Source organism: Pecten maximus, chromosome 6 (assembly GCF_902652985.1).
Source record: "Pecten maximus chromosome 6, xPecMax1.1, whole genome shotgun sequence".
NCBI classification, from domain to species: Eukaryota; Metazoa; Mollusca; class Bivalvia; order Pectinida; family Pectinidae; genus Pecten; species Pecten maximus.
The window spans coordinates 3,472,510-3,500,408 of NC_047020.1; the positions used below are offsets into that span (position 1 = coordinate 3,472,510).

The following is a 27,899-nucleotide window of genomic DNA, read 5'->3' on the forward strand; positions in this document are numbered from 1 at the left end:
TTTGTGTAATATGAATTTACCATGATAGGTTTTTTTAAGAGCAGAGGGGAAAACGTAGTGTTTTACATTTCCTACTCTAAGTTACCCATAATATAAATATTTTACTCCTCGTAGACCTATCATAGCCTAAATAGCAATAATGATTAATTGCAACCAAATCGATTGGTCTTACTTTCACTTTCCAATGCATAAATGTAGCCTAGCTGTATGATTTAAGTTCGCTTTTATTAATTAAGATCGCTATATGCCATTATCATAAAATTCAAATCTATTCATATCATAACATCCAAATGGCCTTAACTTTTTCGTATTTTTGTATTTTAACGAATCTATTAATCCCCTGGGAAATCCGAAGTCCGCTAAAACTGACCTATATAATCGCTGCAGGCTCCGTGTGTGACCTACTTTTGTCAGTTGGATCTACACTTGGACGATGGCTGCACGGATAGTTTGGGGTACAAGATGTAAACAAACTTTGCAAAGTTTGCTGCGTTATGGAAGGTAAAGATTGTAAATGCCTATCTTTGACTTGAAATGCAATGCTTGCGCAGTGTTTTAGGTGCTTCAGTGCAGTTGTGACGAGAAAGATTTTAGCAATAACCAAACGGTTTGTAATCAATGATGAACCCCTCAAGCTAATTATTTGATATGATATATTTGTTAAGGGATTGCTACAGAAACATTTAAAACAGATATTTCAATATAATATCATTTGATTTAGATAAAATGACATAGTTTATAATTGGTATATAATCAGAAATTATAGAATTCAGAGAGCTTATCTTGATATCTAATCTATTTTTTTGTGAAACAGATACAATAATATCTTTGTATTCTACATGTAGTGTTCATCTTTGTCGTGCCAGACTAGTTTTTGTTCAAATGATCAAAATAGTGTTGTATTGATAATTTTTATGATGAAAAGAGCTATTTCATGTAAAACCAACCATCTAATGTTTGCTTTTTCACATAATTTTTACAAAAAAGCATGAAACGACATAGATAAACACTATAATATAATGGTATTATTGTAACTGTTTCACAAAAAAAACATTTTTGATAAGTTCTCTGAATTCTCAAGTTTTACATTAAGGACAAAAAAGGTGTGTAAGTTAACCATACATACATATTTAGGTAAGCATGTAGACTTATTCAAGGTGTGTCTTAAAACAGACGACCCCGGTTACCTGTACACTGCATTGCCATTCAGACTAAATGTTTGTCAGTTAGTCAATTTATATCAAATTTTCATACAAAAGTTTTTTGCCAATTACTGATTTAAACACCAGTCATTTATTGATATCAACTAGTTGGCATAAATATAATAATTATGTACTCTTTCCGTTATTATATTTGATGATATTGGATATTTATGCTGGCGTAATATGGAGAGTACAAGTGTCATGAGCCACCTTAACACTACCGTAGAATGATGTAGTGGCCATGGCATGGATGCAGGTAGGCCTAGCTCATCAGCTGGCTGGTCAGACACGTGAACTAACAGGGATCAAAATGTAATTAGGACATTAGATATCGCGTCATACTACTACATTGGGGGTTATTCCTATTAATCATGTCAGCACTATTGCCTAGCTTGGTCATTCAGTGATGTATGGTTAGTGTAGTAATGCATAAAAAAAAGCTTCATAAAATAACAATGTAAGTTGAATGAATAATTTTCATTTTTAATCCCAGGTAGGTAACATTCTTGCAATGTTAGTTTTGGGGGTTCTACATTTCCATCCAATATGGCTGAATGTTGACCCTGAGACAATAGAACAAAACAATAAGTATGTCAATATGCCATGTTGTAAAACTGTAGTCTCACATTATTAACACTAGGGATAAAATACTCTTTGTGATGCATGTAGTTCCCACAGCTTTCTAACTTTAATCGGAGAATTTTACTGAAAGTTTTTGCTATAATATTAAGAGTTAACTTTTAGTATTTTTTTATGTTATGGAGGTACAACACAAACAAACGGAGTGCAATCTAAATGAACCGTGAAGCATAAAAAACATGAGAAAAATAAAAAAATATATTCAAATTAATCCTTATGAATTAATCGATACCCTGCAAAAATTCACTTTATTGATGGACTCTTTTCTCTTACAAATCATTACGCTGCTCCATCTGCCAATCAAAAGCAACATTATAAACAACGGTGTCTTTTTTTTACCTTGGGGACTGATAACAAATTTCTAAGCCAATGAAAATGTTTGTTACAAACAAGATTACACTATGTATGATTGTACTCAAATCTCGTGATAGGTCAATATTTGTGCCTCCTCCTTGTAAAATATTATTGTTCTGTTTGTATAAACCTAGATATTATTACTTTCCATTGTTGTGACCAGACCGGGAATCGAACCCGGGACCTCCCGCTTGGTAGGCTTTTATTTAATAGGTAAGAGATACACTTAGTCATTTAATTGAGGTTGATGAAGCTTTTAAAATCTTTTATCAGGTTCTACAGTTCCAGCCAACAGTCCCAGCTGAAATGGAGCTATGTACATGGACAGTCAGACGTCTCTCCAAGGGGGATAACTATTGGAAATCTTCTCCAGGAGAGGGTAGAAATGTCACCTGAAAAGGAAGCTGTTGTTTTCTGCTCCCAAAATATCAGGAAAACATATAGCCAGTTTCTGGAAGAGGTGAGCGTGACTCATCTTTTTATTGAATATCTATGCTTGCAGATAATTAATTTGACCACATTACAGTACCTGTTAACAAAATAGCTGTAACAATGTTAATTATCATACCTATATATCAATATGTAACAATGTATTATCATACCTATATATCGATATGTAACAATGTATTATCATACCTATATATTGATATGTAACAATGTATTATCATACCTATAAATCGATATGTAACAATGTATTATCATACCTATATATTGATATGTAACAATGTATTTTCATACCTATATATCGATATGTAACAATGTATTATCATACCTATATATTGATATGTAACAATGTATTTTCATACCTATATATCGATATGTAACAATGTATTTTCATACCTATATATCAATATGTAACAATGTTAATTATCATACCTATATATCAATATGTAACAATGTTTATTATCATACCTATACATGTATATCGATATGTAACAATGTATTTATCATACCTATATATCGATATGTAACAATGTATTATCATACCTATATATCGATATGTAACAATGTTAATTATCATACCTATATATTGATATGTAACAATGTTAATTATCATACCTATATATCAATATGTAACAATGTATTATCATACCTATATATTGATATGTAACAATGTTTATTATTATACTTATATATCGATATGTAACAATGTTAATTATCATACCTATATATCAATATGTAACAATGTATTATCATACCTATATATTGATATGTAACAGTGTTAATCATCATACCTATATATTGATATGTAACAATGTTTATTATTATACCTATATATCGATATGTAACAATGTTAATTATCATACCTATATATCGATATGTAACAATGTTTATTATTATACCTATATATCGATATGTAACAATGTGTGTTTTATTGATATATACATTTAACTATGTTCAGTACACACAATTATATCTGATACACTCAGTAGCCGGTAAATTTGAACCTTATTAAAGACAGTTTAGCATGTTCCTATTATTGTATTGGTAAACTTAAGGTCTGATTATAAACATATCTTGCCAGTTAAGTATTTCTTGTAACAGATTGCAAAATGAACTTAAAAAAAATATGTTTTCTCTCATACCTCTGTAAAACTTTAATTAATAGGTTGACAAGCTTGCCGCGGGATTGGTCAGTCTGGGGCTGGAGAGAGGTGATCGTGTTGGGATTTGGGGCCCTAACAGTTATGAGTGGGCTCTCACACAGTACGCTACAGCCAGGGCTGGGCTCATCCTGGTGTGTAATTAATGGTTAATGTGTAGTGTTGTCACTCGTTAATATGTAGATCTTCACTTTGTTCACTATTATATTTCAAAAGTTTTGCAAACACTGTACAGAATATTGTTGGAAGGATTTCCTGTACTATACTGTTATTTATTTTCTAACTGATAGGTGAATGTAAACCCACAGTACAAGGAACAGGAGCTGGAGTTTGCCCTCAGTAAGGTAGGTTTTAGAACAGGCACTAGAGTTTGCCCTCAGTAAGGTAGGTTTTAGAACAGGCACTAGAGTTTGCCCTCAGTAAGGTAGGTTTTAGAACAGGAGTTAGATTTTGCCCTCAGTAAGGTAGGTTTTAGTACAGGCACTAGAGTTTGCCCTCAGTAAGGTAGGTTTTAGAACAGGCACTAGAGTTTGCCCTCAGTAAGGTAGGTTTTAGTACAGGCACTAGAGTTTGCCCTCAGTAAGGTAGGTTTTAGAACAGGCACTAGAGTTTGCCCTCAGTAAGGTAGGTTTTAGAACAGGCACTAGAGTTTGCCCTCAGTAAGGTAGGTTTTAGTACAGGCACTAGAGTTTGCCCTCAGTAAGGTAGGTTTTAGTACAGGCACTAGAGTTTGCCCTCAGTAAGGTAGGTTTTAGATCAGGCACTTGAGTTTGCCCTCAGTAAGGTAGGTTTTAGAACAGGCACTAGAGTTTGCCCTCAGTAAGGTAGGTTTTAGTACAGGCACTAGAGTTTGCCCTCAGTAAGGTAGGTTTTAGAACAGGCACTAGAGCTTGCCATCAGTAAGGTAGGTTTAGGAACGGGAGCTGGAGTTTGCCCTCAGTAAGGTAGGTTTTAGAACAGGCATTAGAGTTTGCCCTCAGTAAGGTAGGTTTTACCTACTTAAATGTAGCACATGTACTATAGGGGACCCTTAGCCCAAGCTGACTCTTAGCTAGGTGGACTTGGTCATGCAGTAATGAGGTGCCCCATTGGACAGCTGATGTCAACCTAAGGTGTTAAGTACAGTGTTTTAAAGTGGCTTATAACATGTAGAAGTTCACTCGTTTGAATTGGTATTTGAGGTGTGCAGTGGAAGTACACTGGCCTTTCACCTAGGACTATGGGTCTGTTTCCACAATCGGACATGACAAAAAATTATCTGGATACATTCAGTACCTGTACTGTAATGATAAATATACCTGATACATTCAGTACCTGTACTTTGATGATAAATATTCCTGATACATTCAGCACCTGTACTGAAATGATAAATATACCTGATACATTCAGTACCTGTACTGTAATGATAAATATTCCTGATACATTCAGCACCTGTACTGTAATGATAAATATTCCTGATACATTCAGCACATGTACTGTAATGATATGTATTGTATTATTAAATATTTTTAGGTAACTTGCAAAGCGATCATCGTATCTGAGAAATTTAAGGACCAGAATTATTATGAGATTCTGAGAGATGTGGTACCGGAGCTGAGGAGTAGTACTCCCGGAGACATTAAAAGTCACAGGTATGTATATATAATGATGGCATACAATACAGGGAGGAGCCTCACAAGAATATCTCTAATACATTAACCTCACAAGAATATCGTTATAATACATTAACCTCACAATAATATCTCTATAATACATTAACCTCACAAGAATATCACTATAATACATTAACCTCACAAGAATATCACTATAATACATTAACCTCACAAGAATATCTCTAATACATTAACCTTACAAGAATATCACTATAATACATTAACCTCACAAGAATATCACTATAATACAATAACCTCACAAGAATATCACTATAAAACATTAACCTCACAAGAATATCTCTTTAACATTAACCTCACAAGAATATCTTTATGATACATTAACCTCACAAGAATATCTCGATAATACATTAACCTCACAAGAATATCTACAATACATTAACCTCACAAGAATATCTCTATAATACATTAACCTCACAAGAATATCTCTATAATACATTAACATCACAAGAATATCTCTATAATACATTAACATCACACGAATATCTCTATAATACATTAACCTCACAAGAATATCTACAATACATTAACCTCACAAGAATATCTCTATAATACATTAACCTCACAAGAATATCTACAATACATTAACCTCACAAGAATATCTCTATAATACATTAACATCACAAGAATATCTCTATAATACATTAACCTCACAAGAATATCTCTATAATACATTAACATCACAAGAATATCTCTATAATACATTAACCTCACAAGAATATCACTATAATACATTAACCTCACAAGAATATCTACAATACATTAACCTCACAAGAATATCTCTATAATACATTAACCTCACAAGAATATCACTATAATACATTAACCTCACAAGAATATCTACAATACATTAACCTCACAAGAATATCTCTATAATACATTAACCTCACAAGAATATCTCTATAATACATTAACCTCACAAGAATATCTCTATAATACATTAACCTCACAGGAATATCTCTAATACATTAACATCACAAGAATATCTCTATAATACATTAACCTCACAAGAATATCTCTATAATACATTAACCTCACAAGAATATCTCTATAATACATTAACCTCACAAGAATATCACTATAATACATTAACCTCACAAGAATATCTCTATAATACATTAACATCACAAGAATATCTCTATAATACATTAACCTCACACGAATATCTCTACAATACATTAACCTCACAAGAATATCTCTTTAATACATTAACCTCACAAGAATATCTACAATACATTAACCTCACAAGAATATCTCTATAATACATTAACCTCACAAGAATATCTCTATAATACATTAACATCACAAGAATATCTCCATAATACATTAACATCACACGAATATCTCTATAATACATTAACCTCACAAGAATATCTCTATAATACATTAACCTCACAAGAATATCTCTATAATACATTAACCTCACAAGAATATCTATAATACATTAACCTCACAAGAATATCTCTATAATACATTAACCTCACAAGAATATCTCTATAATACATTAACCTCACAAGAATATCTCTATAATACATTAACCTCACAAGAATATCTCTAATACATTAACCTCACAAGAATATCTCTCTAATACATTAACCTCACAAGAATATCACTATAATACATTAACCTCACAAGAAAATCTCTCTAATACATTAACATCACAAGAATATCACTATAATACATTAACCTCACAAGAATATCTCTATAATACATTAACCTCACAAGAATATCTCTTTAATACATTAACCTCACACGAATATCACTTTATTACATGAACCTCACAAGAATATCTCTATATTACATTACCTCACAAGAATATCTCTATAATACATTAACCTCACAAGAATATCTCTACAATACATTAACCTCACAAGAATATCTCTAATACATTAACATCACAAGAATATCTCTATAATACATTAACCTCACAAGAATATCACTATAATACATTAACTTCACAAGAATATCTCTACAATACATTAACATCACAAGAATATCTCTATAATACATTAACCTCACAAGAATATCACTATAATACATTATCTCACAAGAAATATCTTTATACTATTAATGTCAATGTAATACATATACTTCACAAGGTTATAACACATATTTTGTGTCTCTTTATGTGTACTAGGCTGCCATCTCTGAAGATCTTGATTACCATGGGAGATAACTCCTACAGGTAAGTAATATCTTTTCAATATGATAATAAACTGTGCACCAAAGATATGTGTAAAATACCAGACACTACCAACACCAGACACTTATAGTGTGTTTTTATTTCCTACAGTGGTGGGTTTATAAGTGACGTACCAGACACTACGACCTTGGTGTCGGGGTATAATGTGTTTTTATTTCCTACAGTGGTGGGTTTATAAGTGACGTACCAGACACTACGACCTTGGTGTCGGGGTATAATGTATTTTTATTTCCTACAGTGGTGGGTTTATAAGTGACGTACCAGACACTACCACCTGGGTATCAGGGTATAAATTAATGTGTTTTTATTTCCTACAGTGGTGGGTTTAAGTTAAGTGACATACTAGACACTACCACATTCCAGTACTTTCAGTACTTTGATTATTTCCTACAGTGGTGCGTTTAAGTTTAGTGACGTACTAGGTTTTGATTATTTCCTACAGTGGTGGGTTTAAGTTTAGTGACGTACTAGGTGCTGCCACAGCTGCTGAGTACCGTGGTATAATGGACATTCAGAGAAAGCTACAGTTTGATGATCCAATCAACATCCAGTTTACATCAGTAAGTGTCTTAGAGCAAAGTTTTTCTCCTGTTTGTCTTTCTGCTTGTTTGTCTTTCTGTCTCTGTGTCTGCATGTTCCTCTGTTTTTCTGTCCGTCTGTTTGTCTGTCTATCACACTGATTACTCTAGCCATCTGTATGTCTGTCTGTCTCTGTTCTTCTGTTTTTCTGTCCGTCTGTTTGTCTGTCTATCACACTGATTACTCTAGCCATCTGTATGTTTGTCTGTCTCTGTTCCTCTGTTTTTCTGTCCGTCTGTTTGTCTGTCCTATCACACTGATTACTCTAGCCATCTGTATGTCTGTCTGTCTCTGTTCCTCTGTTTTTCTGTCCGTCTGTTTGTCTGTCGTATCACACTGATGACTAGCCATCTGTATGTCTGTCTGTCTCTGTTCCTCTGTTTTTCTGTCCGTCTGTTTGTCTGTCGTATCACACTGATGACTAGCCATCTGTATGTCTGTCTGTCTGTTTCTGTTTTTCTGCCTGTCTGTTTGTCTGTCTATCACACTGATTACTCTAGCCATCTGTATGTCTGTCTGTCTCTGTTCCTCTGTTTTTCTGTCCGTCTGTTTGTCTGTCTATCACACTGATTACTCTAGCCATCTGTATGTCTGTCTGTCTCTGTTCCTGTTTTTCTGTCCGTCTGTTTGTCTGTCTATCACACTGATTACTCTAGCCATCTGTATGTCTGTCTGTCTCTGTTCCTGTTTTTCTGTCCGTCTGTTTGTCTGTCTATCATACTGATTACTCTAGCTATCTGTATGTCTGTCTGTCTCTGTTCCTCTGTTTTTCTGTCCGTCTGTTTGTCTTTCTATCACACTGATGACTAGCCATCTATATGTCTGTCTGTCTGTTCCTCTGTTTTTCTGTCCGTCCGTCTGTCTGTCTATCACACTGATTATACTAGCCATCTGTATGTTTGTCTGTCTCTGTTCCTCTTTTTTCCCGTCCGTCTGTTTGTTTTTCTATCACACTGATTACTCTACCCATCTGTTCCTATAGATTTTGGTAAACCTTAGGTACAAAATGTATGTTTCCTGTTGATATGGCTTGGAAAAACTCCAGATATCTCTATATTGTCAGTCAAAATAATGGTCATTGTTATTGAAAACAATAAAAATTCTGGTGAACTACTAATGTTAATCTAGTTGTAGTATATTGTTAGCTCACCTGCCCGAAGGGCAAGTGAGCTTATGCCATGGTGCGGCGTCCGTCTGTCCGGCCGTCCGGCCGTCCGTCCGGCGTCAACTTTTTCATTTAAACAACTTCTTCTCAATAACCAAGAGGCCCAGGAACTTCATATTGGGCCTGTAGTATGCTTGGGTGAAGGGCTACCAAGTTTGTTCAAATAAATTACTTTGACCTTCATTCAAGGTCACAGGGGTCAAATACGCTATAATCTTCAAACGACTTCTTCTCAATAACCAGAAGACCCAGGGACCTGATATTGGGCCTGTAGCATGCTTGGGTGAAGGGCTACCAAGTTTGTTAAAATAAATTACTTTGACCTTCATTCAAGGTCACAGGGGTCAAATACGCTATAATCTTCAAACGACTTCTTCTCAATAACCAAAAGCCCCAGGGACCTGATATTGGGCCTGTAGCATGCTGGGGTGAAGGGCTACCAAGTTTGTTAAAATAAATGACCTTGACTTTCATTCAAGGTCACACGGGTCAAATAGACTATAATCTTCAAACGACTTCTTCTGAATAACCAAGAGGCCCAGGGAATTGATATTGGGCCTGTAGCATGCTAGGATGAAGGGCTACCAAGTTTGGTAAAATAAATGACCTTGACCTTCATTCAAGGTCACATTTGTCAAATAGGTTATAATCTTCAAACGACTTCTTCTGAATAACCAAGAGGCCCAGGGACTTGATATTGGGCCTGTAGCATGCTAAAGTGAAGGGCTACCAAGTTTGTTAAAATAAATTACTTTGACCTTCATTCAAGGTCACAGGGGTCAAATACACTATAATCTTCAAACAACTTCTTCTCAATAACCAGAAGACCCAGGGACCTGATATTGGGCCTGTAGCATGCTGGGGTGAAGGGCTACAAAGTTTGTTCAAATAAATGACCTTGACCTTCATTCAAGGTCACATGGGTCAAATAGGCTATAATGTTCAAAAGACTTCTTCTCAATAACCAAGAGGCACAGGGACTTGATATTTGGCCTGTATCATGCTGGGGTGAAAGGCTACCAAGTTTGTTAAAATAAATGACCTTGACCTTCATTCAAGGTCACATGGGTCAAATAGGTTATAATCTTCAAACGACTTCTTCTCAATAACTAGGGCCCAGGGACTTGATATTGGGCCTGTAGCATGCTAAAGTGAAAGGCTACCAAGTTTGTTAAAATAAATGACCTTGACTATCATTCAAGGTCACATGGGTCAAATACACTATAATCTTCAAACGACTTCTTCTCAATAACCAAGAGGCCCAGGGAATTGATATTGGGCCTGTAGCATGCTTGGGTGAAGGGCTACCAAGTTTGTTCAAATAGATGACCTTGACCTTCATTCAAGGTCACATGGGTCAATTAGGTTAAAATCTTTAAACGACTTCTTCTCAATAACCAAGAGGCCCAGGGACTTGATATTGGGCCTGTCTGTAGCATGCTTAGAGCAAAGAGCCAAGACCCGATCTTAGGCCAATAGTATGCTGGAATGAGGGACTAAAAAATATATTGACATGAATAAACTTAGCTTACTCTGATATTTGAATAAAGTTGTTATCAGCATAGTATCTGTAGAAATGACCTCAATCAACTGCAAATTTGCTCTAGAGCCAGGTGAGCGATACAGGCCCATTGGGCCTCTTGTTTTAGATTGTGTTGAGGCTGGGTTGTGTGCCATAATTACCTGGTATTTTGACAAGAAAAAACAAATCTTTTTTGAATTGAAAGGAAGCACTGGTAATAGTTCTACATTTGGAATATTGTAATAACAGTGGACGTTTTTGTTATTGACACGGTTGATGTTTTTACAGGGTACCACTGGAGTACCGAAGGGAGCTACGTTGTCTCATCATAACATCGTAAACAACAGCCATTTTGTGGGGAGGCGCCTGGGATATCATACGGAGGTAGGGGGTTGTTTAAAACTCATCATAACATCGTAAACAACAGCCATTTTGTGGGGAGGCGCCTGGGATATCATACAGAGGTAGGGGGTTGTTTAAAACTCACCATAACATCATAAACAACAGCCATTTTGTGGGGAGGCGCCTGGGATATCATACGGAGGTAGGGGTTGTTTAAAACTCATCATAACATCATAAATAACAGCCGTTTTATGGGGAGGCCTCTTGTATATCATACAGAGGTATATGCAGAATTATCCTAAATGAAGTTTTAATGCTAAACTTACTGGAGGATAAATACTGTATGGTACAGAATTAAAGGTGTATGCTACTGCACACTTAACCAGAATAAAGCAGTGCCGATTTACATAGAGTAGATTTTTAAGTGTAAAGAAAGAAAAGGACTTTGAAATAAGACTGGATTACAGAATAAAGTCTGGAGTAGACAGAGGTTAACTTCTATAGATAAAGAATGAATTTTTTGGGACTAAATTATTTGACCGATTTAGACAAAGGTTCTGATTGGACAGAGTCCAGATTAGACAGAGACTCCACTGTATTTGAGTACAGTATTTGAGAGTGTATGTTATATATGACATGAGAGTAGGATCTGTATTTAAGGGTGTAAGTTATATATGACAGGAGAGTAGGATTTGTATTTAAGGGAGTATGTTATATATAACAGGAGAGTAGGATCTGTATTTAAGGGTGTATGTTATATATGACAGGAGAGTAGGATCTGTATTTAAGGGTGTATGTTATATATGACAGGAGAGTAAGATCTGTATTTAAGGGTGTAAGTTATATATGACAGGAGAGTAGGATTTGTATTTAAGGGTGTATGTTATATATGACAGGAGAGTAGGATCTGTATTTAAGGGTGTATGTTATGTATGACAGGAGAGTAGGATCTGTATTTAAGGGTGTATGTTATATATAACAGGAGAGTAGGATCTGTATTTAAGGGTGTATGTTATATATAACAGGAGAGTAGGATCTGTATTTAAGGGTGTATGTTATATATGACAGGAGAGAAGGATATGTATTTAAGGGTGTATGTTATATATGACAGGAGAGTAGGGTCTGTATTTAAGGGTGCATGTTATATATGATAGGAGAGTAGGATATGTATTTAAGGGTGTATGTTATATATGACAGAAGAGTAGGATATGTGTTTAAGGGTGTATGTTATATATGACAGGAGTAGGATCTGTATTTAAGGGTGTATGTTATGTATGACAGGAGTAGGATCTGTATTTAAGGGTGTATGTTATATATGACAGGAGAGTAAGATCTGTATTTAAGGGTGTATGTTATGTATGACAGGAGAGTAAGATCTGTATTTAAGGGTGTATGTTATATATGACAGGAGAGTAGGATCTGTATTTAAGGGTGTATGTTATATATGACAGGAGAGTAGGATCTGTATTTAAGGGTGTATGTTATATATGACATGAGAGTAGGATCTGTATTTAAGGGTGCATGTTATATATGACAGGAGAGTAAGATCTGTATTTAAGGGTGTATGTTATATATGACAGGAGAGTAGGGTCTGTATTTAAGGGTGTATGTTATATATGACAGGAGAGTAGGATCTGTATTTAAGGGTGTATGTTATATATGACATGAGAGTAGGATCTGTATTTAAGGGTGTATGTTATATATGACAGGAGAGTAGGATCTGTGTGCCGGTGCCACTGTATCACTGCTTCGGTATGGTCATGGCAAGTTTATGTACCATTACACATGGAGCCAAGTGTGTGTACCCCGGACCAGGCTTTGATGCAGGGGCCTCTCTGAAAGCTGTAGCAGATGAGAAGTGAGTTTTTTAGCCCACTGTCTTTAGATAGTTGTTGACAAGCAATTCAATTTAGGTTATATATATTTTATAATAATGGATATATGAAACAATATGGCTGCTAAACAATTAACCCTGGACTTATAAGTTATAAGGTCTTAAAAGGTACTGGATTTTGTCAAATCATGTTCACAGGTTCCTCTATGGTCCCAGTTGTGTCACTCTGATACATTCTCAAGGTCAAAGCTCAAGGTCATATCTTTTAAACCCACCCCTATCAGATGGACCATCAGCTGTTGTCTGTCCATAAACAGTCCTTTTAATCCCTATTTCTTGAAAAGTATTACTTAACAGGTAAGTTCCTCTTAGTCTCTACTTGAACCTATTTATTTTGTTAGACCTCATATGTAGGTTTGCAATAGGATCAAATGATTTAAAGTAAGAGGGGAAATAAGAAAAATGTATAGAAAAGTTCAGTGTTACATTAGACTGAAAAAGATCATTCAATGGTGGACACTAAGATAAAGATCATTCCATGGTGGACACTAAGATAAAGATCATTCAATGGTGGACACTAAGATAAAGATCATTCGATGGTGGACACTAAGATAAAGATCATTCGATGGTGGACACTAAGATAAAGATCATTCGATGGTGGACACTAAGATAAAGATCATTCGATGGTGGACACTAAGATAAAGATCATTCGATGGTGGACACTAAGATAAAGATCATTCGATGGTGGACACTAAGATAAAGATCATTCGATGGTGGACACTAAGATAAAGATCATTCGATGGTGGACACTAAGATAAAGATCATTCAATGGTGGACACTAAGATAAAGATCATTCAATGGTGGACACTAAGATAAAGATCATTCGATGGTGGACACTAAGATAAAGATCATTCGATGGTGGACACTAAGATAAAGATCATTCAATGGTGGACACTAAGATAAAGATCATTCAATGGTGGACACTAAGATAAAGATCATTCGATGGTGGACACTAAGATAAAGATCATTCAATGGTGGACACTAAGATAAAGATCATTCAATGGTGGACACTAAGATAAAGATCATTCGATGGTGGACACTAAGATAAAGATCATTCAATGGTGGACACTAAGATAAAGATCATTCGATGATGGACACTAAGATAAAGATCATTCGATGGTGGACACTAAGATAAAGATCATTCGATGGTGGACACTAAGATAAAGATCATTCGATGGTGGACACTAAGATAAAGATCATTCGATGGTGGACACTAAGATAAAGATCATTCGATGGTGGACACTAAGATAAAGATCATTCGATGGTGGACACTAAGATAAAGATCATTCAATGGTGGACACTAAGATAAAGATCATTCAATGGTGGACACTAAGATAAAGATCATTCGATGGTGGACACTAAGATAAAGATCATTCAATGGTGGACACTAAGATAAAGATCATTCGATGATGGACACTAAGATAAAGATCATTCGATGGTGGACACTAAGATAAAGATCATTCAATGGTGGACACTAAGATAAAGATCATTCGATGGTGGACACTAAGATAAAGATCATTCGATGGTGGACACTAAGATAAAGATCATTCGATGGTGGACACTAAGATAAAGATCATTCGATGGTGGACACTAAGATAAAGATCATTCGATGGTGGACACTAAGATAAAGATCATTCGATGGTGGACACTAAGATAAAGATCATTCGATGGTGGACACTAAGACATTACATAATGTATCAGAAATGTATCAGTTCTTTTCCTGTGACTTATGTAACTCACAGAAACCAATCACTATTGTCTTCAGAAAAGTACATGTATGGTGAGACATCCTGTGTGTTGATAGTTGGATCTAGGGCTCAATTGTAGTCATTTTCAAGAAAGATGGAACTTCTAACCTAATATGAAATAACTGAAAATTGTAAAATTTCACACCATTCAAATGTCTATGTACAGACATGGCTACCTGCTGATGGGTAAGACTTGATAACTGTGTCAGTATCAACTCCTAGGTGTACAGCTCTGTACGGAGTACCTACCATGTTCATCGACATGCTCAACCACCCAGATTTTGACCAGTTTGACCTGACGTCCCTCAGTACAGGTATTATGGCGGGGTCACCTTGTCCTGTGGAAGTGATGCTACAGGTTAACGAGAAGATGCACATGCCCAAAGTAACAGTATGTATTTAAATGAGTTGACTGTACAGAATTAATACAACCTGAACCACCGTAGAATGCTTGTAGACCATATGATAAACTAATTTTATAAAATCTGTTAATTTTGATTAAAAGAAATTTTTAATTCTTTACATGGTGTGATATGTACCAAGCTGTGATAGCTTTGGTGTATAATAGACTGTATATCTGGAGGGAGTTGATGTTAAATTGATGACAGCTATTTTCTGGTTTGTATGTCGATATAACTACAGGTGGCGTACTGTCGATATAACTACAGGTGGCGTACTGTCGATATAACTACAGGTGGCGTACGGTACAACTGAGAACAGTCCTGTGACTTTCCAGACAATGAGGGACGACAGCCTAGAAAAGAGGACATCTACAGTAGGACGACCCTTGGACCATGTAGAGGTATGTACAGGGGGAGACAACTGCAGTAGTTAAACTAGCCTGGCTAAAGGTGTTAAAGTAGTGCAGTACTAGCATCCATCTGTACACTATCGGTTAATTCTTCAAAGAACTTCTTCTGATGAGCTGCTCAACAGAATTTCTGCGATCTGAACTTTTTCCATTGATTCAGATGTAGATCACATGACATACGGTAAACCTCCGATTAATTCGAACACGCGAATAGTTCGAACACACATTTTTATCTAGAAAAACAATATTTTTTTAGCTAGTAATAGTTCGAACTCTGGATGTTTATAACTGACACCATTTCGGATAGTTCGAACTTGTCAAATGAAGAACGTAAAGTAAGATTTTTTTCCCGTAAACTCCATTGAAAGCTCGCGATGACTCGGCCCCGGTGACTGGCACAGAAAAAATGCCAAGATTTAAATTTGATCAGCAAGCACGTTTACCGCTAGGTTATTAGATTGTATGCGTGATCATTAGAATGCGTCTGTGATTTAATATATGCCACATATTTTAGCGTTAATCCAGTTTTTTTTTACATTACAAAATACACCACGCACGAGACAGCTGATTGCAAATTTAGGCCCCGACAATGTATAAATATCATGCGATATTTGTATTCGCGCTGTATGGCAAACTAAGAAATCGTCTGTGTATTTTCACATATAACTAGTGTTAACTTAGCATTATGATTATTTAATTGTGACTGGACATCTCTTAAGTATTGCCAATCAAGGTATTACCTGAAAACCTGCGACCTCACGATAGGTAAGCAGGCCACGCGAGGTGTCGCTTGCAGTAAAGTTGAAAGGATCGGCTGCCCAATCGTGCTGAGTGACGTGAAGAGCATTCATATCCAGTCAAAACAATCCACAGGTGTCCCAATTAGTGATGGATAATTTTGCAGGTATCAACTATGTTTGGTAGATAATACGACTGGGCATATTTAAAAGCAGACATGTTGATGTTCTGACCTAATTTTACCAACATATATCGCCTATTCTTACAGTAGTGCTTTCGTAACCGCAACAGGTTATGTAGACTGCTTTTGATGTATTAAAGAGACCATTTATTATAATAATATAGCGATAGTTTCTGATTCAGATAAAAAATATAACCATGCAAAGATTATACTGTACAAATGTTTAACTTTTGTGTCACAAATGAAACGTGTACTGTACTGTTTTGGGGCCTACTGTAGCTACGCATTAACCGAGCGGCTTTGCACAATAACCATCATAATTATCGCGAAATGAAGAATGTTTAACGATCAATTAACATTGAATTAAATAAAATACTATCATTTTACTAACTTATAAATGTGCATTGCCCAGACCGCTGTTGTTACGTATTAGATTTACGATAGACGTGTTTGTGTCTAATGATTTTACTCTACCGAGATTTTCGCCGATATTGACTCGAATAGTTCGAACTCACACTTATTTTCTGAAGCATAATTTTCGAATAATTCGAACTGGTTCGTCAATATTTATTTAATTTTGTTCGAACTAACCGGAGGTTTACCATAATAGATTAAACTAAATTACATACTGTAACAATACAAACTGTAACAATACATACATATGCATATTTTAGGAAAAGTGATATAAGAATAGCTGCTATGGGCTAAATCTATAATATATAACTTATGTATGTTGTACAACTTCTCATGTTTACCTAGGCCAAGGTCGTGGACGAGGATGGGAACATGGTTGCCGTGGGAACCAGGGGTGAGCTGTGTATCCGTGGAATCAACACAATGCTGGGGTACTGGGATGACCCAGAGAAAACAGCTGAAGTTATCAGCACAAGTCGATGGTACTCAACAGGGTAAGGACATGTCAATTGATTGGATCATCTAGTTTTCATTAAATATTTATCAATCAGTGTGATATTTATTTATCTTAAGTTATTACTGTAGTTTTAAATCTCTGTTTAATTCCATCTGTACAGTCAATCATATTCAGAAGTTTTTAACAGCTTAAACTTTTATTAAAAATGTGTTGATATTATCTTCAGGGATACTGCAGTTATTGACAAGGACGGATTTTGTAAAATTGTCGGTCGAATAAAAGACTTAATCATTAGAGGTGGAGAAAACATTTATCCCATGGAGATTGAGGATGTGTTGTATAAACACCCAAAGATAAAGGCTGTTCAGGTAGGTACAGTAAGATAGATTGAGGATGTACAGGTATGTACAGGTATGTACAGGTAGGTAGAGTAACATAGATTGAGGATGTACAGGTAGGTAGAGTAACACAGATTGAGGATGTACAGGTATGTACAGTAACACAGATTGAGGATGTACAGGTAGGTACAGTAACATAGATTGAGGATATACAGGTTTGTACAGTAACATAGATTGAGGATGTACAGGTAGGTACAGTAACATAGATTGAGGATGTACAGGTATGTACAGTAACATAGATGGAGGATGTACAGGTATGTACAGTAACAGATGGAGGATGTACAGGTAAGTACAGTAACATAGATTGAGGATGTACAGGTAGGTACAGTAACATAGATTGAGGATGTACAGGTATGTACAGTAACACAGATTGAGGATGTACAGGTAGGTACAGTAACATAGATTGAGGATGTACAGGTATGTACAGGTATGTACAGGTATGTACAGTAACACAGATTGAGGATGTACAGGTAGGTACATGTACAGTAACATAGATTGAGGATGTACAGGTATGTACAGTAACATAGATTGAGGATGTACAGGTATGTACAGTAACATATATTGAGGATGTACAGGTATGTACAGTAACATAGATTGAGGATGTACAGGTAGGTACAGTAATATAGATTGAGGATGTACAGGTATGTACAGTACCATAGATTGAGGATGTACAGGTATGTACAGTAACATAGATTGAGGATGTACAGGTATGTACAGTAACATAGATTGAGGATGTACAGGTATGTACAGGTATGTACAGTAACATAGATTGAGGACGTACAGGTATGTACAGTAACATAGATTGAGGATGTACAGGTATGTACAGTAACATAGATTGAGGATGTACAGGTATGTACAGTAACATAGATTGAGGATGTACAGGTATGTACAGGTATGTACAGTAACATAGATTGAGGACGTACAGGTATGTACAGTAACATAGATTGAGGATGTACAGGTATGTACAGTAACATAGATTGAGGATGTACAGGTATGTACAGTAACATAGATTGAGGATGTACAGGTATGTACAGTTATATAGATTGAGGATGTACAGGTATGTACAGTAATATAGATTGAGGATGTACAGGTAGGTACAGTAACATAGATTGAGGATGTACAGGTATGTACAGTAACATAGATTGAGGATGTACAGGTATGTACAGTAGCATAGATTGAGGATGTACAGGTAGGTACAGTAACATAGATTGAGGATGTACAGGTATGTACAGTAACAGATTGAGGATGTACAGGTAGGTACAGTAACATAGATTGAGGATGTACAGGTATGTACAGGTAGGTACAGTAACATAGATTGAGGATGTACAGGTATGTACAGTAACATAGATTGAGGATGTACAGGTTTGTACAGTAACATAGATTGAGGATGTACAGGTAGGTACAGTAACATAGATTGAGGATGTACAGGTATGTACAGTAACATAGATTGAGGATGTACAGGTATGTACAGTAACATAGATTGAGGATGTACAGGTATGTACAGTAACATAGATTGAGGATGTACAGGTATGTACAGTAACATAGATTGAGGATGTACAGGTATGTACAGTAACAGGTACAGTAACATAGATTGAGGATGTACAGGTAGGTACAGTAACATAGATTGAGGATGTACAGGTATAGGTACAGTAACATAGATTGAGGATATACAGGTATGTACAGTAACATAGATTGAGGATGTACAGGTATGTACAGTAACATAGATTGAGGATATACAGGTTTGTACAGTAACATAGATTGAGGATGTACAGGTATGTACAGTAACAGATTGAGGATGTACAGGTATGTACAGTAACATAGATTGAGGATGTACAGGTAAGTACAGTAACATAGATTGAGGATGTACAGGTAGGTACAGTAACATAGATTGAGGATGTACAGGTATGTACAGTAACACAGATTGAGGATGTACAGGTATGTACAGTAACATAGATTGAGGATGTACAGGTATGTACAGTAACATAGATTGAGGATGTACAGGTATGTACAGTAACATAGATTGAGGATGTACAGGTAGGTACAGTAACATAGATTGAGGATGTACAGGTATGAACAGTAACAGATTGAGGATGTACAGGTATGTACAGTAACATAGATTGAGGATGTACAGGTATGTACAGGTATGTACAGGTATGTACAGTAACATAGATTGAGGATGTACAGGTATGTACAGGTATGTACAGGTATGTACAGTAACATAGATTGAGGATGTGCAGGTATGTACAGTAACATAGATTGAGGATGTACAGGTATGTACAGGTATGTTCCATAACATAGATTGAGGATGTACAGGTATGTACAGTAACATAAATTGAGGATGTACAGGTATGTACAATAACATGTAGATTGAGGATGTACAGGTATGTACAGTAATATAGATTGAGGATGTACAGACATTGAGGATGTACAGGAAAATGATGGTTCTCAAAGTGTCACTTAACAATAAAAGTATTTTGATCTGCTTTATGACTGGGAATAATGTATTGAAAGTATTGTTATTTATTAAATTTTTGGCTTACCTGGTCAAATCCAGACTACACACAAGCACTGTACAAATATCTCAAGTTCAATGTCATACACCTATTGATAATATCTGAGGGCTTCAGGACTTGTATTCAAGGTGGTGTCCGAAGTAACCCTAATATGTATTCTACCATTTTAGGTAGTTGGAGTACCAGACAAACGTCTGGGGGAGGAGATCTGTGCCTGGATTGAGGTCAAGGACGGTCAGAAGTTCACAGAGCAGGAGGTGAAGGACTTCTGTAAGGACAAGGTCAGTGGTCATTTGTAAGGTCAAGGTCAGTTGTCATTTGTAAGGGCAAGGTCAGTGGTCAACTGTAAGGGTAATGTTAGTTGTCATCTGTAAGGGCCAGGTCAGTTGTCATCTGTACAGAAAATGTCAGTTGTCTTATGTAAGGGCAATGTCAGTTGTCATTTGTAAGGACCTGGTTAGTTGTCATTTGTAAGGACCTGGTCAGTTGTCATATGTAAGGGCCCCAAACCACTGTATAACTTCCAGTGTATCCCAAACTTACACCTTGTCCCCAAACTTCCAGTGTATCCCCAAACTTACACCTTGTCCCCAAACTTACACCTTGTCCCCAAACTTACACCTTGTCCCCAAACTTCCAGTGTATCACAAACTTACACCTTGTCCCCAAACTTACACCTTGTCCCCAAACTTACACCTTGTCCCCAAACTTACACCTTGTCCCCAAACCTACACCTTGTCCCCAAACTTACACCTTGTCCCCAAACTTACACCTTGTCCCCAAACTTCCATTGTATCCAAACTTCCATTGCATCCAAACTTCCAGTGTATCCTCAAACTTCCATTGTATCCCAAACTTCCAGTGAATCCCCTAACTTCAAGTGTATCACAAACTTACACCTTGTCCCCAAACTTCCAGTATGTCCCCAAACTTACACCTTGTCCCCAAACTTCCAGTGTATCCCAAACTTACACCTTGTCCCCAAACTTACACCTTGTCCCCAAACTTACACCTTGTCTCCAAACTTACACCTTGTCCCCAAACTTACACCTTGTCTCCAAACTTACACCTTGTCTCCAAACTTACACCTTGTCTCCAAACTTCCAGTGTATCCCAAACCTACACCTTGTCCCCAAACTTCCAGTGTATCCCCAAACTTCCAGTGTATCCCAAACTTCCAGTGTATCCCAAACTTACACCTTGTCCCCAAACTTACACCTTGTCCCCAAACTTACACCTTGTCTCCAAACTTACACCTTGTCTCCAAACTTACACCTTGTCCCCAAACTTACACCTTGTCTCCAAACTTACACCTTGTCTCCAAACTTACACCTTGTCTCCAAACTTCCAGTGTATCCCAAACCTACACCTTGTCCCCAAACTTCCAGTGTATCCTCAAACTTCCAGTGTATCCCAAACTTCCAGTGTATCCCCAAACTTCCAGTGTATCCCAAACTTCCAGTGTGTCCCCAAACTTCCAGTGTATCCCCAAACTTCCATTGTATCCCAAACTTCCAGTGAATCCCCTAACTTCAAGTGTATCACAAACTTACACCTTGTCCCCAAACTTCCAGTATGTCCCCAAACTTACACCTTGTCCCCAAACCTACACCTTGTCCCCAAACTTACACCTTGTCCCCAAACTTACACCTTGTCCCCAAACTTCCATTGTATCCAAACTTCCATTGCATCCAAACTTCCAGTGTATCCTCAAACTTCCATTGTATCCCAAACTTCCAGTGAATCCCCTAACTTCAAGTGTATCACAAACTTACACCTTGTCCCCAAACTTCCAGTATGTCCCCAAACTTCCACCTTGTCCCCAAACTTCCAGTGTATCCCAAACTTACACCTTGTCCCCAAACTTACACCTTGTCCCCAAACTTACACCTTGTCTCCAAACTTACACCTTGTCCCCAAACTTACACCTTGTCTCCAAACTTACACCTTGTCTCCAAACTTACACCTTGTCTCCAAACTTCCAGTGTATCCCAAACCTACACCTTGTCCCCAAACTTCCAGTGTATCCCCAAACTTCCAGTGTATCCCAAACTTCCAGTGTATCCCAAACTTACACCTTGTCCCCAAACTTACACCTTGTCCCCAAACTTACACCTTGTCTCCAAACTTACACCTTGTCTCCAAACTTACACCTTGTCCCCAAACTTACACCTTGTCTCCAAACTTACACCTTGTCTCCAAACTTCCAGTGTATCCCAAACCTACACCTTGTCCCCAAACTTCCAGTGTATCCTCAAACTTCCATTGTATCCCAAACTTCCAGTGTATCCCCAAACTTCCAGTGTATCCCAAACTTACACCTTGTCCCCAAACTTCCAGTGTATCCCCAAACTTCCATTGTATCCCAAACTTCCAGTGAATCCCCTAACTTCAAGTGTATCACAAACTTACACCTTGTCCCCAAACTTCCAGTATGTCCCCAAACTTACACCTTGTCCCCAAACTTACACCTTGTCCCCAAACTTCCAGTGTATCCCAAACTTACACCTTGTCCCCAAACTTCCAGTGTATCACAAACTTACACCTTGTCCCCAAACTTCCAGTATGTCCCCAAACTTACACCTTGTCCCCAAACTTACACCTTGTCCCCAAACTTCCAGTGTATCCCAAACTTACACCTTGTCTCCAAACTTACACCTTGTCCCCAAACTTACACCTTGTCCCCAAACTTCCAGTATGTCCCCAAACTTACACCTTGTCTCCAAACTTCCAGTGTATCCCAAACTTACACCTTGTCTCCAAACTTACACCTTGTCCCCAAACTTACACCTTGTCTCCAAACTTACACCTTGTCTCCAAACTTACACCTTGTCCCCAAACTTACACCTTGTCCCCAAACTTACACCTTGTCCCCAAACTTCCAGTGTATCCCAAACTTACACCTTGTCCCCAAACTTACACCTTGTCCCCAAACTTCCAGTATGTCCCCAAACTTACACCTTGTCTCCAAACTTACACCTTGTCTCCAAACTTCCAGTGTATCCCAAACTTACACCTTGTCTCCAAACTTACACCTTGTCCCCAAACTTACACCTTGTCCCCAAACTTACACCTTGTCTCCAAACTTACACCTTGTCTCCAAACTTACACCTTGTCCCCAAACTTACACCTTGTCCCCAAACTTACACCTTGTCCCCAAACTTACACCTTGTCTCCAAACTTCCATTGTATCACAAACTTACACCTTGTCTCCAAACTTCCAGTGTATCCCAAACTTACACCTTGTCCCCAAACTTCCAGTGTATCCTCAAACTTCCATTGTATCCCAAACTTCCAGTGAATCCCCTAACTTCAAGTGTATCACAAACTTACACCTTGTCCCCAAACTTCCAGTATGTCCCCAAACTTACACCTTGTCCCCAAACTTACACCTTGTCTCCAAACTTCCAGTATGTCCCCAAACTTACACCTTGTCCCCAAACTTCCAGTATGTCCCCAAACTTACACCTTGTCCCCAAACTTACACCTTGTCCCCAAACTTACACCTTGTCTCCAAACTTCCAGTGTATCCCAAACTTACACCTTGTCCCCAAACTTACACCTTGTCCCCAAACTTCCAGTGTATCCCAAACTCACACCTTGTCCCCAAACTTTCAGTATGTCCCCAAACTTACACCTTGTCCCCAAACTTACACCTTGTCCCCAAACTTACACCTTGTCCCCAAACTTACACCTTGTCCCCAAACTTTCACCTTGTCCCCAATTTACACCTTGTCCCCAATCAACACCTTGTCCCCAAACTACACCTTGTCCCCAAACTTTCACCTTGTCACCAATCTACACCTTGTCCCCAAACCTACACCTTGTCCCCAAACTTACACCTTGTCCCCAATCTACACCTTGTCCCCAAACTTACACCTTGTACCCAAACTTACACCTTGTCCCCAAACTTACACTGTGTACCCAAACTTACACTGTGTACCCAAACTTACACTGTGTACCCAAACTTACACCTTGTCCCCAAACTTACACCTTGTCCCTAAACTTACACTGTGTACCCAAACTTACACTGTGTACCCAAACTTACACTGTGTAACCAAACTTACACCTTGTCCCCAAACTTACACCTTGTCCCCAATCTACACCTTGTTCCCAAACCTACACCTTGTACCCAAACTTACACCTTCTCCCCAAACTTACACCTTGTCCCCAAACTTACACCTTGTCCCCAAACTTACACTGTGTACCCAAACTTACACTGTGTACTCAAACTTACACTGTGTACCCAAACTTACACTGTGTACCCAAACTTACACCTTGTCCCCAAACTTACACTGTGTACCCAAACTTACACTGTGTACCCAAACTTACACTGTGTACCCAAACTTACGCTGTGTACCCAAACTTACACTGTGTACCCAAACTTATACCGTGTACCCAAACTTACACTGTGTACCCAGACTTTTAATGTGTCCCCAAACTTACACTGTGTACCCAAACTTACACAGCATAATAAGTTAACTTGTGTTATTAATCACCTTTGTGTGAAGAGGGGGTTAGGGTGGGCTAATGTTTTCTTCTCCATATGTCGTTTACATACATTATTATTATAATGATCCTGAGATGGTCCTGACCAAGTGTTGTTATTTTTCTGGTCGGTTAGAAATCCAAGATGGCCGCCATGGCAGCCATCTTGAAAAACACATTTTAAACTTCTTTTCCAGTTCCACTGGTACCATTGAGCTGGAAATTGGTGAGGATGTTAAGGAAGGAGAGCCAACAAAGTGTTGTTATTTCCGGCTTCGTATAAACATTGGCATTGGCAGCCATGGCAGCCATTTTATAACATGATTGTGCAATCATGGTTTTCCTGAACAACACCTATTTCAAACTTCTTCTCAAATTCAACCAGTGATTTTAAGCTTTAACTTACCAGAAATGATCCTGAGATAGTCTTTATCAAGTGTTGTTATTTTTCTGGTCGGTTAGAAATCCAAGATGGCCGCCATGGCAGCCATCTTGAAAAACACATTTTAAACTTCTTCTCTAGTTCCACTCGTGCCATTGAGATGGAAATTGGTGAGGATGTTAAGGAAAGAGAGTCAACAAAGTGTTGTTATTTTCCGGCTTCGTAAAAACTTTGACATGGCAGCAATGGCGGCCATTTTGTAACATGATTGCGCAATCATGGTTTTCCTGAACAACACCTATTTCAAACTTCTTCTCAAATTACACAAGTGGGATTCAGCTTTAACTTACCAGAAATGATCCTGAGATAGTCTTGATCAAGTGTTGTTATTTTTTGGGTTGATCCAAATTCCAATATGGCCACCATGGTCAATAGTGCCACTATACAGAGAATGCATACTGCAATAGTATATATAGAGTCTTTAGTTTAGAGTCAGATGACCGTTAAGGCCCTTGGGCCTCTTGTTTATTAAATCGTTGTCACCGCTCTAGCGGCTTCCTCCCTTTAGGGATTTTTGATTAAGCTTCACACGCAAACTTAAGGAACAAAATGTCTAATACAAGTTCAAGTTTCAGTTAGGTCAATGTCAAGCTAACTGTTATTTTTTGGTAAAAAATTCATTGTTAGTGCTCTAGCGGCTTCATTCCTTGAAAGGGTTTGATAAAACTTCACACAATTGCAAATTAAGGACCAAAATATCTTTGGAAAATTTGCTACTGAATTCATCAGTTTAGTAAAAAACGTTTTTTTCCCAAACTTTGATAAAAAAGAAATAAGTTTATAAGGTCAAATGTTGTCATTTTGATAAATACTTAATATTTATTTGTCTAAAAAGAATGATGAAATATATTCGATATTTCTATACAGCTTGCCAGATATAAAGTGCCCAGGTACATCAGCTTTGTGAAGGAGTACCCACTGACAGTGACGGGCAAAGTACAGAAGTATAAGATCCAGGAGGCGGCTACCAAGGAGTTAGGACTGGAAAATATATTATCTTAATGATTGTGAGGTGGTTACTACAGAGCCTAGGACTGGAAAATATATTATCTTAATGACTGTAAGGTGGTTACTACGGAGTCAGGACTGGAAAATATCTTCTCCTAAACGTGTGAGGTGGCTACCATGGAGTTAGGACTGAAAAATCTCATCTCTTAATGATAAGGTTGAGAAGTATAAGATCCTTGAGACTTCTACCACAGGGTTAAGCCTGGAAAATATCTTCTTTTAATGTCTTTGTATGAGTGACCAAGGGATGAAGATACAGAACTAATGGTTGTGACCCTGCTCCTGACTTCTGATTAAACGTACCAGATTACTCTGACTCTTGTGTTGGTTTGGTGTACGTTATGGGAAAAAAAGTTATTTCTGAAATCTGAACTTTCCTGTACACAGATTGTATAAACCAGACACACCGTGGTGATGACTACCAAGGATATTGGGATATCCTCTGGACATTTTTTAATGTAACATGTATTTATGTTCAGGCTTGATGAAATACTTTATAAATATCAGTTTCTTTAAACTACCATTGTCTTAAGACTGTAGATAAGGTCATGACTGTTGGAGGTATGTTTATGATTCTAGCATCCGCCTCTAGGTGTGTTTTAAAGTGTAAAGATAAATAATTAGATACCTGACTGATACTTGTCATCTTACTGAACTGGTTACCATGGAAACCACAACAAATGGATGTTCCACAAAACGGACACAGATTACGTGTGACGTGTATGCTTTAAGTGCCAGTTAATTAGAATAAATTTTGTGTCATTAGGAAATGGTTGATCAAGTTCAACCCATTTATATATCACACTTGCATGCTGGGTTTTAAATTTTTACATGATTGTTAAAATATGTTTATATTTTACATGATATTGTGTATGCCAGAATATACTTTGTTACTTTTGATATGAAATGTATTTGCTATTGTTACAATTTGTCAATAAACAGCATTCATTCTTGTTATTCAGATCTTAGGTATCACATAGCTCAAGGGTACAATTCAGGATTGGACACTTGAGTTGGACTTACATTGATATTTATGAAAAGTGTCAATGCAACTTTTTAGGTCACCTGAGACGAAGTCTCACGTGACCTGTTCTTATCGCCTTTTGTCCGTCGTCCGTTGTCCATCCATAAACAATTTACATTTTTCGACTTTTTCTCCAAAACTGCAGATCCAAATAAAAAGAAATTTGGCAGGAAGCTTCTATGGCTAAAGGTCAACTAAAATTGTGAATTATATGGTCCCCACCCCCCAGGGGCCTAAGAGGCGGGGCTAAAATGGGTCAAAATGACTAAAACTTCAAAAATCTTTTTCTTTACGATGGAATTAAACACTCTTTATAGATGGAAGGGTCTTAAGGTGCCTTACTAAAATTGTTAATTTCATGACCCTGAGGTCTCACGTTTGCCCCTCGGGAGGGGGTAAACTTTACTATAGTTTAAATAGAGAAATCACATTTTGAGTATTATTTGTTGGATTTCTATTGGAATTCATTCTAACTTTGTTAACATTATCAGCATGGGATGACA

General features: G+C 37.2%; 1 protein-coding gene across 1 annotated transcript; it reads left to right on the forward strand.

Annotated features, from left to right (window-relative positions):
• Positions 1–27,329, forward strand: LOC117328745 (medium-chain acyl-CoA ligase ACSF2, mitochondrial-like). The gene is made up of 15 exons (XM_033886260.1): positions 1–501; positions 2,469–2,655; positions 3,805–3,933; positions 4,090–4,143; positions 5,312–5,430; positions 7,607–7,654; positions 8,115–8,232; positions 11,227–11,322; positions 12,990–13,138; positions 15,145–15,313; positions 15,617–15,724; positions 17,412–17,560; positions 17,750–17,891; positions 20,605–20,715; positions 26,232–27,329. The coding sequence occupies exons 1-15, from the start codon at positions 434–436 to the stop codon at positions 26,364–26,366; spliced, it is 1,782 nt and encodes a 593-aa protein (XP_033742151.1). The 5' UTR covers positions 1–433; the 3' UTR covers positions 26,367–27,329.
• Positions 27,330–27,899: the final 570 nt, after the last annotated feature.